Source organism: Ixodes scapularis, unplaced genomic scaffold, assembly GCF_016920785.2.
Source record: "Ixodes scapularis isolate PalLabHiFi unplaced genomic scaffold, ASM1692078v2 PGA_scaffold4__175_contigs__length_147842914, whole genome shotgun sequence".
NCBI lineage: Eukaryota > Metazoa > Arthropoda > Arachnida > Ixodida > Ixodidae > Ixodes > Ixodes scapularis.
This window is the reverse complement of record NW_024609879.1, coordinates 18,699,726-18,712,541: the sequence shown is the minus strand read 5'-3', so window position 1 is coordinate 18,712,541 and position 12,816 is coordinate 18,699,726. Positions and strand designations below refer to the sequence as shown.

The window sequence follows — 12,816 nt, the reverse complement described above, 5'->3', positions numbered from 1 at the left end:
CTATTAACGTTAACTCCGCCGGTATTATAACATTGATTGATAAACTAAAACTTACTTCGTCCGCTGGAACCGATAACATCAACTCTAAAATTTAAAAGAAACACCAGTGTTATTTCGAGTGAGTATTTAAAACTTATCTTTATTCAGTCCTTATCTCAAAGGTGCCTTCCATCTGACCAAAAGGTGGGAAGGGTAATTCCCAGTCTTTAAACAGGGCAGCCGCTCTTCCGCATCTAATTATCGCCCTAATTCATTGACTTCAATTTCTTGCAAACTACTTGAGCATATCCTCTACTCCAGTATCATGAGGCACCTATCATCCCATTTCTTTTCTTTAAACAGCAGCACGGTTTTCAAGAAGGTACACTCTCCGGCAATATGAAAGACCCACTGTGAGCGCGTGGCCGAGGCGGTGGCTGGCGGGGGCGCTGCGAGCCCTCCGGGCAATTCCATTCTGCTTCGAGGGGAGGACGCTCACTTGGGCTCAGATAAAGCGAAACGCGCTTATCAGTTTGTGCCGAGTGCCGAATGAGCGTCCTCCCCTCGAAGCAGAATGGAACTGCCCGGAGCGCTCGCAGCGCCCCCACCAGCCACCGCCTCGGCCACGCGCTCCCAGTGGGTCTTTCATATCGCCGGAGACTGTACTTTCCTGCGAAACACAACTCTGCGACTTCATCCATGACTTGCACACTAACCTTGAACCTTGAACCTTAAAATGAAAAAACTGACGCAGTTTTTTTTTTTTTTTTCCAAAGCGTTCGCCGTGTTTTTTATCAACGCCTTCTTTCTAAGCTATCATCTTTTTGCCTCGACCAAATAACCGTTTGCATAGATTCGTGACTTTCTTTTTTCCCGTGTACAGGTCACGTCCATGATGATCATGAATCTTCCTTAATAAATGTATCTCCTGGTGTTCCCCTGGGGTTCGTACTTGGGCCCTTACTCTTTTTAATATTTATTAATAACATCCCCATTAGGATTTCTTCAAAAAACCGCTTTTTCGCCGACGACTGCGTCATCCATAACAAAGTAACTTGTGTGCAAAATAATAACCAGCTTCAGGAAGATCTAGAGAAAATTAACAATTGGTGCAAAGAGTGGATTATGTCATTAAACAAGTATAAACGCAAACTAATCCACTTCACCAAGAAAAAAAACAAACACTGTCATTTAATTACTTCTTAAACTCCGATCTGATTGAGACCGCTACTGTGTATAAATACCTTGGTGTAAGACTAACATCTGACCTTCCCTAAAATAACCACATTGAAGTCATTACTGCCGATTCATCTGGAACTCTTGGACTAAGCAGACGTAACTTAAAAAGGGCTCCACCCTTTGTTCGTAAGCTAACCTTGGACACGTACGTCAGACCAAAAATAGAATATGCTTCAACCATCTGGAATACCCATCGACTGTACCTCATCAATACCCTGTAGAAGCAGTTCAGAACAGAGCTGCTCGCTTCATTTCATCCACTTATGACTTTTTTTTTCAGTGTCTCAGCGCTAAAAACTGAACTAACCATGTCCTCTTTGCAGCTTCGCAGAAAAGTCTCTCAGCTGTGCTTTATTCACAAAATCTACTACCACATTCCCGACCTCAAAACCACTTTGTTATTACCCCCCGACCGAACATCTTCTCGCCTCAACAACGTCTGCACCATCAAGCACATTTCTGACTCTACTAACGCTTTCAATTGGTCATTCCTTTCTCAAGCCATCAGCCACTGGAACAGTCCCCCATCCTCCATTGTCACCATCTTGGACCCTGCTGATTTCTCCTCTGCAGTAAAACTACACCTTTCTTGGCCCATGTGATGGTGTGCGGGGCTAGGCAGATAGGTGAAAACCCTTACGCAGAGCGCCTGCCGGGCCAGACTTGTACGTAGTTCAACTACTTTACTCAAGTTACTGTAGTTTAACTACTTTTCTGGGTAGTTTAGTAACTTTTAATTACATTTATATTCTAGTAATTCGTAGTTTACTTTAACTACTTTTCCGAGTGACTTCCACTCAAATTACAAATTACTTTCCAATTTTAGTGGTTGTTTTGCCTATCAACACAGAAAAGATGTCGGAAGGTCAGCTGATATTTGCAGAGGGGGAAGCATGCGGAGTAGAAAAGGGGGGGATGGGAAGGAAGAAAGTGATTTAGATAGTCCAAAAAACCCCAAAATTTTAACGAGCCCCCCACTGCAACAACACTGCTACGAGGCGCGGGGAGCGAACAGACACGACGCAAGAGAGGTCGAGTAACTGTGGGATTAGCTCCGAATAGTGGCGTTTCTTTGTATTCCGAAGCTCAAGGAGACTTGACGCATTTGAAGAAAGGGCTTGTCCCCGCTTCTCTCCAATGTAGGAATTCTTGCCCACTACAGGAGGTGCACACACTGCTCCTTTTACGGTGCAGGCGATAGAACCCCTAACAACGACGCTCACGCCGGATGGGCTGCTCGTGTATCACTCGAAGCGCGTTAACCCACCCCCGCGCCTGCGTTCACGCCGCTTCGCGGTGACGGTGTGCGGCTGCTAATTACAAATCTATTAACCCACCTAGCCCCCCCCACCCCCCGTACACGCCGCTTTGCGGCGTCCGGTCGGCAACCCAAGCCCCGCTGCCCCCCATGCACTTCCGTAAATAGAGTCGATACGATTTAGTTTAGCGATGTTTCGTCAACAACATTCGTTTTTTTAGTGTTAATGGTAAAAAAGAAATGTAAATATCGCCAAATGCCTCGACAAAACAAAATGTTCGAGAAAAAAAATAAAAAGAAGCCGGCCCACAACATAAATAGAACCCGGGTCTGACACGTATGAGGCAGACATCTCACCACTAAGTTACGCTACCTCTTCGGAAACTCGCATTGCATCCGCTGCCTATGTTGACGGCGGCAGCGCCTATCTCCAAGCAAGCAAGCAAAACTTTATTTTGTGTAAGGGCCTACGTCCTGGTCTGGACGGCCCGTCCGGCCCATGTCTCGCGGATGGATTCCGTTAGGTTACCGTGTAGCCTTGTTCGTGGGGCAAGGCTCCACAAACCAGCCAATCCGGCGTGCGTGAGCACCGTTGCTAGGGTTTGTATCGCCTGCGCGTTAAAAATATGCCCGCGCGGGTCGGGGGGCAGTGCCCTTGGTATTTCTTGGGCGCCGCCGGCCTGTGTCTGCTCTGCCCAGTGGCGGCCGTTTCAGGGGGGGCAAAACGCATGCCTTGCCCCCCCACTCTGAGAACTGGGGGGGCAAGTGCCCCCCTTGCCCCCCCGGTTGGTACGCCCATGTTTCTTGATTGTACACTAAAAGTTAACCCACTCTATATTTTCACCCGATTTGCTCTTGATGTTAGGTGGGCTATTTTTTGGGATTTTATGGTAGTTACTTTGTGCTCAATCTGACCACTTTGATCACTATCATAATCCGGGTGTTTGGAACCTTTGACACTCTAATGACAAACTGCTGGCTGCCGATGAAGGAAGATAGCCAAAGACACGCACCAAAGAGGACAACGGGAAGCCTGAAAATTTAAGACGTCAGCATGATATGATGCACAGATCAAATACGAGCACCGCTCCAGCATTCAATTCGGACTCCGGTCCAATCAATCAGTTGGCATACGCTTGGTGCACAAGCCCCTTATTGGGGTGAATTTTAACGAGGGCTTCACGAGAGCCAACGCCTCGTAAACGCTTCGTATAGGCTTGTAATTTCTTTGTCCCCATCGAGACATATGCCAATTGAGGAAAAGATTGCATGGCAAAGAACATGTCCCCATCTGCCATTACAAGAAAGAGACAGTGCCTAAGAAAATACTATAGTTTTACTGCCCTTAGTACGACAAAAGTAAGACTCATTTAAGCCAATAGATGGCTTTGAAATTCGGAAAGGGTCTTTAGTCATCCTCATTAAAGTTTGTGTAAAAGTAGAGTGAATGAAGAGACAGTTGAGAAAGAGACCGGCCAATAAGCCAATAAACCTGTTGTCAGTGGTCCGACTCTACTCACACTCTCTCTCCAAAGTCCGGGAAGCAGGCATTGCCTCCAGTGAGCAGCACATTCTTCAGCATATGGGGTCCCACATCTGCAGGGGGTGGGACACAACAATCAAGTTCTGAAGACAGCTGGAAGGCCAAGCCAGGGGCATTCTAGTCAACTAACCTGCCCACATGAAACAATGAGAAATAGTGCAACGCACCGTCAGTCTTTGACGCAAAGGTAAAAACAAAAGTAAAATTATGAAGAGTAAAAATGCCCCCGGGGAAGGGCGATAAACCAAAGACAACTGCCCTTCCCAGTCAGCAATGTTTTCTTATCTCCTGGCGTGGCTAAGTAACACCATTTCTGCCGAGGGAACTGCATTGGCCAGGGCCATGCATTTACTAAAAATAAGCTCTATTTCGGTGTTTTTGAAAAAAAAAGAACAACAAATCATATTAAAAATAGGGGGCGAGTTATCTTTCGGGGGTGGGGCATCCTGGGATATTACAATATACTCCGTTTCACTTTAAGTCCGACCACAGCTGACGCTAGGACCTGATGAAGCTAATCAAATAGCGCCAATTTGTCAAACTTCGGTTTGACAAATTGCACATGGGCACTAAGGCCTTCAGCTACGGCGCACTTTCAGGTTCCGTCATTGAAACTTCCCCATAGGACCGCGCAGGGAGTGGGAGCAGAATTGTTGCCGCTGTTAGCTCCCCAATTGGTGTTTTATACTTAAATGCACACAGCCTAATGCCAAAACGAGAGGAACGTTGTTCTCTTGTTTCCTCGCGTGATGCTAAAATTGTACTAATCTCCGAGACTTGGCTTCATCCCGGTTTAGACAGCAATGAAATATATCCGAATCACCCTAAGTTTATCATTTATAGGCGAGATAAATGTGGCCATCGTGGTGGCGGTGTTTTAAAGAGATACTTCAACGAAATTTGAAATATTCCCGTCGTGTTCAAAAATAGGTTGAATATGATCCACAATATCCGTAAATGACAATCGCACGTTTGTATTTCGAGCCTGGTGGCTGTATTTTTTGTTATAAACAGCCCACTCTGGCAAGCGCTCGGAGAAGGCCCAGCGGAGACCATGTGACATCCAACGCAATCGTGACGTAGGTCGTCTCAGGACGAGCGAGGCTGACGTCGAGAGGATGGCCTAGTCGTACCAGCCACCGAAGCGGCTGCTTTTGTATGAATTTTGAGTGACGGGTTAATCTTTTATAATCTTCTAGGGGCACAATAGCGACTTCTGCGACACACAAAAGGCATTCTCGGGAAGAGGGGAGTTCCTCCTGCCCCTCTTCTCTCGTCGTGGCCGGAAACGAGACAACCTCCATCACTAGCTGTCAAGGTTCCTAGACGAGCATTACAAGCGAGGCGTTAGCGACATCCACCAGGTGCTCTTTGCTAATCGTTTAATTCGTTTTAAAATTCCTTTTCGTGACTTTTTTAACCAGATAGTGGCATGTTCGATGTGATGCTGCTGTTTTGAACACGTATAGACCAAAAAATTAGCGTCGAAATTTCGTTGTAGTATCCCTTTAATATGCGTCCATGAAAGTATCCAAAGTTCCCTTCTCCTTATCTCCAGCGCTATCGAAGCAATCTGGGTCTTAATGAAATGCGGTTTTAAATCAATCTTGCTTGGCGCCTGTTACAGGCCACCCAATGCGTCATCTAATTTTGTGCCTTCTTCACATGATTTATGTGTGCTTTATGTGTGCAACTTCCTCACCATCCTGTTCTTTCATTTGGCGATTTTAACTTCCTCGATATTAAATGGAATTCACCTGGTAAAGATGGCATTCATGGTACCAGTGACTGTCGTAAGTTTGTGAAACTTTATTTAGATTTATATCTGTCCCAGATGGTTTCTTTTCCCATGCGTGTAAATGACATGTGTTCAAATATATTAGACTTGGTATTAACGAATCAACCTGAGTGTATCTCGTCGCTGTCTGTATTCGAAGGCACAAGTGATCACAAGGCAGTACACAGTGACCTAGCATTTCAAGCGCCTGAACGTATAAGAATTGTTAAAACGATAAGGCTATATAACAAAGGAAATTATGAGCAGTTTAACATGGACCTCTCAAATTACTTCTCAGTCTTCTTGGATAAATTTGATAGTAGGGATGTGAACAAAAACTGGTGTAAATTTAAGAACAAATATTTAGAACTTGTTAAAATACATGTCCCAAGCACCACCATAAGTTCCCGATCTTCTAACCCCTGGTACTCGCGCTCGCTGAAAATACTCAACAATAAGAAGAAACGCCGTTTTCGGACATCCAAAAATAATAAGACCACTGAATTTTGGGACAGGTATAATGAATGCGCAAATGAGTACAAACGTATGCTTGCGGAACAGAAACACATTTTCAACCAGGAAACCCTCCCATCCCTGCTACTCAATAACCCTCGCCAATTGTGGCAAGTTGCTAACCATACTCCATGCTCGCCACATAACCAGGAAGATGAATTCAAAAACAAAACAGAGGCAAGTCAGTGTGCCTCTGTTTTAAATAACATGTTCTCAGCTCAGTTCACCATCCCAAGTCCTTTAGTATTGTTACCAACCATTGCTTACAGCCTCCCTTGGATGGATCCAATATATGTCGATTTTGACGGTATTGTTGAAATTATTAAATCCATGAAAGTGTCTTCATTTCGTGGCATCCATAACATCAACTTTGAAATACTGCAGCGCACAGTGTGTTCGTCGAGTATTTTTTTAACCAAAATTTTTCAGCAGTTCTTGAATACAGCGGCAGTTCCTGACGATTGAAGGATCGGAAAGATCACTCCGGTCCAGAAGAACGGCATTAAATCACCTCCCTTAATCTATAGGCCTATCTCTCTTACTTCTGTACCTTCAAAAATACTGGAGCACATAATCTATAAGAATCTACTGTCGAGATTGGTTACAATGAAGTCAACGGGGATTGGAAATCACTTCGCTATATTCGCTATTTCGTTATAACCAACTTCAGTTAACGAAAAGCAAAAGGGAATGGGAAATCGTGATAGCTTCGCTGAAGCCGCTATTTCGTTATAACCGGTCTCGACAGTATCCATTCAACTCGATCCCATTTCCTTTTTTAACAAGCCACAGCACAACTTCCGTCGAAACTTTTCTTGTTAAACACAGCTTCTTTGCTTAACCCACGACCTTTTTTCTAATCTCAACTCCGTTTTTTCAACCAATGCTGTAATTCTTGACTTTGCTAAAGCTTTTGACGAGGTACGCATAACCAACTGCTACTAAAACTTTCGTCGTTAAACCTTGACACCTCATGGATTAAATCTTTCTTCTCGCAACGAAACCAGTTTGTTTATTCTAACGACTAGGGCTGGGCGTCGATTAAAAATTTTAACCCGATTAATCGCTAGCCTTTAACCGATTAATTAGATGATTAATTGGTTGCATTGATTTTTATAAATAATATATTAAAAACAATGCAACAACTCGTCTTGCCTTTGAAGACTTATTTTACTCTGTGACACGGCGCAAAGGACATTCACAATTGAGGATACATATAGTTCAACGTTTCAAAGACACACATATTTTTGCTCCAGCTCCGAAGAGAAAGAAGTTTGTCCACATTCTCTGACAGGAAGACAAGAAGTCAGGGCTTGGGCGATGCTTTCTTCTTCTTTCAGAGAAAGGGGCCTCGATGAGAAGGCGTTGATTGTTGTTTGAGTTTTGGAGAATGGTCTTTGCTGCAGCGGCGTACATGGGTGCTTCGCTCGTAGGTAATACTGAAGCGAACTTAAGCTTCCACTGTACCAAAAACGGCTTTTTACAGGTGATGCAGTGAACTTCCTTGGAGTTAAAAACTTCACCGCTGGAGTTTACTTTAAACCCAAACTTTCCAGCTAGATTGCCTTTCATACTCGTGAACTCGTCCATTTTTACAGGCCGAATACGGGAACAAGTAACCACAGGGTTGTTAGCTTCCCAGCTTGTTTTTCTGCTTGTTTGTCTTGCCTGGGCGAGATGTGTAATAGATCCTCAACACGTGAAGTTCCGCGGTCGCGCGGGCATCAATTGCGGGCCCGGCTTGTTCGTCTGGCCTCGGCAGAACTGTAATGTATATCCTCGAACACGTGATGCTATGGAGCACGAGAATTGAACCTTGCTCATAGCACCTGGCTAGGTACTGAAAACCAGGATAGAGCCATGCGTGCGTCCATTTGACTTCTTTTTGAATACCGATTAAAAAACTGATTAACCGGTTAAAACATTTGATCGCGAATAAAGCCTTAATCGATTAATCGGAAGGTTAATCGGTCAATTGCCCAGACCTACTAATGACTCTTCATCTGCCTTGGCCCCTGTTACATCCGGTGTGCCCCAAGGAACAGTCCTTGGTCCATTACTCTTCCTTATTTACTTGAACGACTTTCCACTTCAGGTGTCTTCATCAATGTGTTTATTTGCAGATGACTGTGTCGTTCATCGTAAAATAACATCTCCCTCCGATTCTGCAGCACTACAAAATGGCCTTGACTCTATTAATAAACGATGTAGTAATTCTCAAATGTCCCTCAACATTAACAAATGTAAACACATGCACTTCTCTCGTTCCACCTTCCAAACTTCCTCTCCTCTTACCCTTAATGTTGTTCCTCTACAACAAATTGACACATACAAGTATATTGGTGTTCTTCTAACTAAAAACCTCTCTTATGACACTCAACCGCAGCCTAGGTTACCTCCGTCGCAACTTCAGATCTGTCTCAAGTAACCTAAAGCAACTCCTTTACATTTCCTTAGTACTATCGAAATTAGAGTATGCATCCTCCCATTTGGCACCCTCACCTTTCTTCACTAACAGAGAGTATTCAAGCTGTGCAAAACCGTGCTGCCCGGTTCATTCAATCTGACTACTCACGTTTTTCGAGTGTTACTCGAATAAAATCTTATATTTCTCTTCCCTTACTCGCTATCCGATGGAAAATTTTTCATCCGTGCCTTTTGCACGAAGTCTATTATTCCCCCTACTACATGAGACTCTTCTCACTCGCCAACGTATTCGTCTTCTAGACTAGATCATCCTAAATAAATAGCCCGGCCGCAATTTTTTCCACAGGACATCAAAATGCCCTTCTCCCCGATGCAATTGTGGACTGGAATGGTTTTCCCGGTGACATCGCAGCCACCGAGGACTCCGCCGCATTTCGCGAAGTGATTCAACAATATTGTAATACCCACTCCCCTCTCTAATGCCTCACAGCCTTGAGGGTATTGTAAATAAATAAATAAATAAATAAATAGTGCCATAAATGCATCGTTGCGGCACTGACCGTCTTTGTACGTCTACTATCACCGATTTTACAAGTCACCCACGATAGAGACGTTGCGATCCTGCACTTTTTTCTTGCATCGTTGGCATAGTCCACGAAAGCAAACCCAGAAAGAAAACGACTGCCGCGACGATGCACTTTTTCCACCGCTCCATTGCCTCTGTCGGAATTGCAGCTTTGGCTGCAGTCACATTTTATGTCAAACTGTAGAACGACTCACCGTCGACGGTTGTCTGCGGACTGAGTATGACGGACTAAGTAGGAACCGGTACCAATGGTCGTTTGTCTACTAAGGAACCTGGACTAAGTGTAGCACGCCACCGCCGGTCGCCTGTGCATTAAGTACGCTGAACTAAGTATGACTCGATGCCCGAAGTTGTCTGCAGAAATAGTAAGCTATACTCGTTTTCACCTCAAGAAAAAAGAAACTTTTGCGCATTGTTCATACTGCCACGCGCATCACAAAGCAAATGCGTACGTGGCCGAATGGTTACCGTGCTTGACTGTCACCCGGAGGATCTCTGTTAAATTCCAGGGAGCGGAATGTCCTTTTATTTATTCCTTCTACTAGTCGTTCTCCCAAGTTCGAGAACTTTCTCGCATCTTATCGAGTTACAAACGTTCTATGTGCCAAACATTCTAGGCCGAATGTTCCAGAAACCCGCGCCGGTACCAAAGTTGCTCCGCGTGGCGAGCCAGAGTCACTCTCACTCCAGCGTTCAATCCTGCTGTTACGCCGACTCCGATGCCCGTGATTATCTGTTGTTATCCTCCGTTTCCATTTTGTTTTTGGGCACAAGTTCACCCCACGTCTCAGTTTCCTCAGTTATTCTTTGTTTCATCACCTTGTCATTCGTGACAATACGCCGCACAAAGAAGTTCTTATGAGATTCGGTTGTCGGAGAAAGAAGCGATGCTTTTGGCGTTCGGTACGTGTACGTCTTGACAAGATAACAAATATATACAGTGGACTCCTCTTGAACGAAATTTGAAGGGACAAGAAAATTTGTTCCATTTATCAGAAGTTTCATTTAAGCAAAGTATACAAAATTTGTGAATTATTACTTTATTTCAACTTCAATTGTAGATAACATGGTTGACTAAACAAAACAAGGTTATTGGCCTCTTGTTAAGTTTTAAAGTAGATAATGTTGACAATGGGAGGCTGGAGAGGAACCCTGTACAGATCTCCTAAAGCATCAAACACAGCTAATGTTGCTAAGAACAAAACAAAACAAAAAACATAAATGAGTTTGTATGGCATTGTTTAAGCACTTTTCTCACGAACTGTAAGTGCACTGCTGAGCAGCTGGGCAGAAACTCTGTGTACCCGTTTTAAAGCTTTAAACACATCTAATGTTGCTGGCTAGAAAAAAAAGAGTCAATGTGTGGGAGCCGAGGGTGAAAGACGAGGCAGAGGGCACGTGACAGGCGGTTGGCGGAGAAGACACGAGCTGGCGCGAGGCAGTGTGTGCTGAGCGAGGCTGGCAGCTGGACAAGAACGTCGGGCCGGGCTACCTGGCCTCGCCCATGGCAAACCCCTTAGCGGTGCAACAGCGAAGTTCGAAGTCCGGACCGGTAGAAACGGCGAGCCCTGGCCATATGACCTGGGCTACGACGATCTTGGGGTGGTTCCGCAGCGAGACTCGGGCATTGATAGCCCGGGACAGCCAGCCTTCGCAGCGCTGGCGTGGGAAAGGCGATCCGCAGGCCTGGACACGGACTTTGACTGTGAGCTCTGATCGACGGGCGACAACAAGAGTTGGCGTGCCTGGACTGACGGCTCTCGACAACGGGCAACCGGGAGGTACAGTAAACCCATTCGCTGTCTTCTCGTTGCAGTGTGTCACTCCCTGGGTGATGGGCGGAGTGCATACCGATTGGGCGGCGATTATTAGTAAAGGGATTGCCATAAAGAACCACACAAATGTCAGTTTGTTTGCCATTGTTCAAGCACTTCTTCACAAAGTAGGAGTGTACTGCTGAGAGGCTGGGCAGTAACTCTGTGGAACTGTGATGTTCACAGTAGCACTGGAACAGTGCGACAGCATCTCTTGCTGCGCAATCCGGCACTGAAATGGGCTCAGGATCGCACCCCATGTCGTCATCACTTGACTGGTCTTCATCCCAAACTTCAGCAATCAGTTCCTCAAGGCTTTCCTTACGGCATGTTGCAATGTTTGCATCCAGCATTTCATGGTCCTCGCGTGAAAGAAGTGGATTGGATAACCTGACTGAAGAGGGTGTCAGCCTCAGCAGTGTCGTCGTCCTCGTCGGGAATGACCTGTTGCCTTGAGAAGCCTGCGTGATGGAAGCACCCTTGCACAGTCAACACTTTCACTTGTTCCCAGGCGTGGGTTAGAATGTGGGGAGCTGAGAGCAAGTCTACACTGTAGTCTTTTTCATTGTCCGCACAGAGGAGCATCCGCTGGAGGACTTGGCGGCAGTAGAAAACCTTCAAGTTTTGAATTACCCCTTGGTCCATCGGTTGAATGACTGCTGTGGCGTTTGCTGGCAGAAACTCGAGGCAGATGGACTTGAGTCCATCCGCATGACCATGGGCAGGACAATTGTCCACAACATAAACCACCTTCCTGTTCTGCCGGGTATATCTTGCATCCTCCTCCCGCAACCAGGTCTCGAAGATTGCCCGTGTCATCCAAGCTCTTCCGTTGGCGTGGTAAGTAACGGGCAGCTAGGGTATCCCTCTTAAGCAGCCGTGGGTGCTTTCATTTTCGCACAACCACCATTTTCAACTTTTTGCTACCGTCCATGTTGGCACCTCCTAGCACTGTATAATATGCTCCTTGCTCCGTTTTCCTCCTGAGCAGGTTTCCCCTTTGTAAGCGAGGGTCTTGGTTGGGAGCGCTTTGTAAAACAATCCCATTTCATCAATGTTAAAGACGTCTCGTGGTTCGTAGCTTTCCAGAACTTCTTGCAGCCGTCCCTGTTATCAGCAGCTACAGACATCTCTATCAACTGCCATACTTTCTCCAAAAATAGTTTTAAAGACAGGACCATGCCGCTTTTTGAAACGACTCGGCAAACCGTCGCTTACCCTTACGTTCTCGATACCTATTTGAGAGGAAATCTCTCGGGCCTTCTCCTCCAAGAAGGGCCCATTTATCAGCAAATTGGCACTCTGTGCACGTTTGAACCAGAGTAGAAGCAGATCCTCGATTTCGCTGTACGCCGTCGTCCGCATCCGTATACGGTCCGACGTGAAGCTCCCAAGCTTGACGGCGTCTTCAATCTTTCCTTTGTTCTTCAATATCCTCGACAGCGGGGACTTGGGGATCCCAAATTTCTTGACGATTTCAGTCTTTGTAAGTTGGTTGTGATCAAGTTCTTGAATTATCCAGACTTTCATTGCGAGCGAAAGTGCGTTGTGCTGCCGTTTCTTGGTAGTTTCCACTGCGGATCTACAATTAGATATGGCAACGCTGTTTACGCGGGAACATGTGCTATCGTAGGATTGGCTTGGCTAGGCTATGATGGCTTGGCTATTGCTCTTTTTGAC

The 12,816-nt window shown here is 45.6% G+C and overlaps 1 protein-coding gene across 1 annotated transcript in view; it reads right to left on the bottom strand.

Annotated features, from left to right (window-relative positions):
• The window catches only part of LOC8050498 (actin-related protein 6), a 69,157-nt gene that overhangs the window by 15,731 nt on the left and 40,610 nt on the right, over positions 1 to 12,816 (bottom strand). The window contains exon 9 of the mRNA XM_040214193.2: positions 3,997 to 4,072. Within this exon, the coding sequence (XP_040070127.1) occupies positions 3,997 to 4,072 (76 nt within the window). The remainder of the gene's footprint in view (positions 1 to 3,996; positions 4,073 to 12,816) is intronic.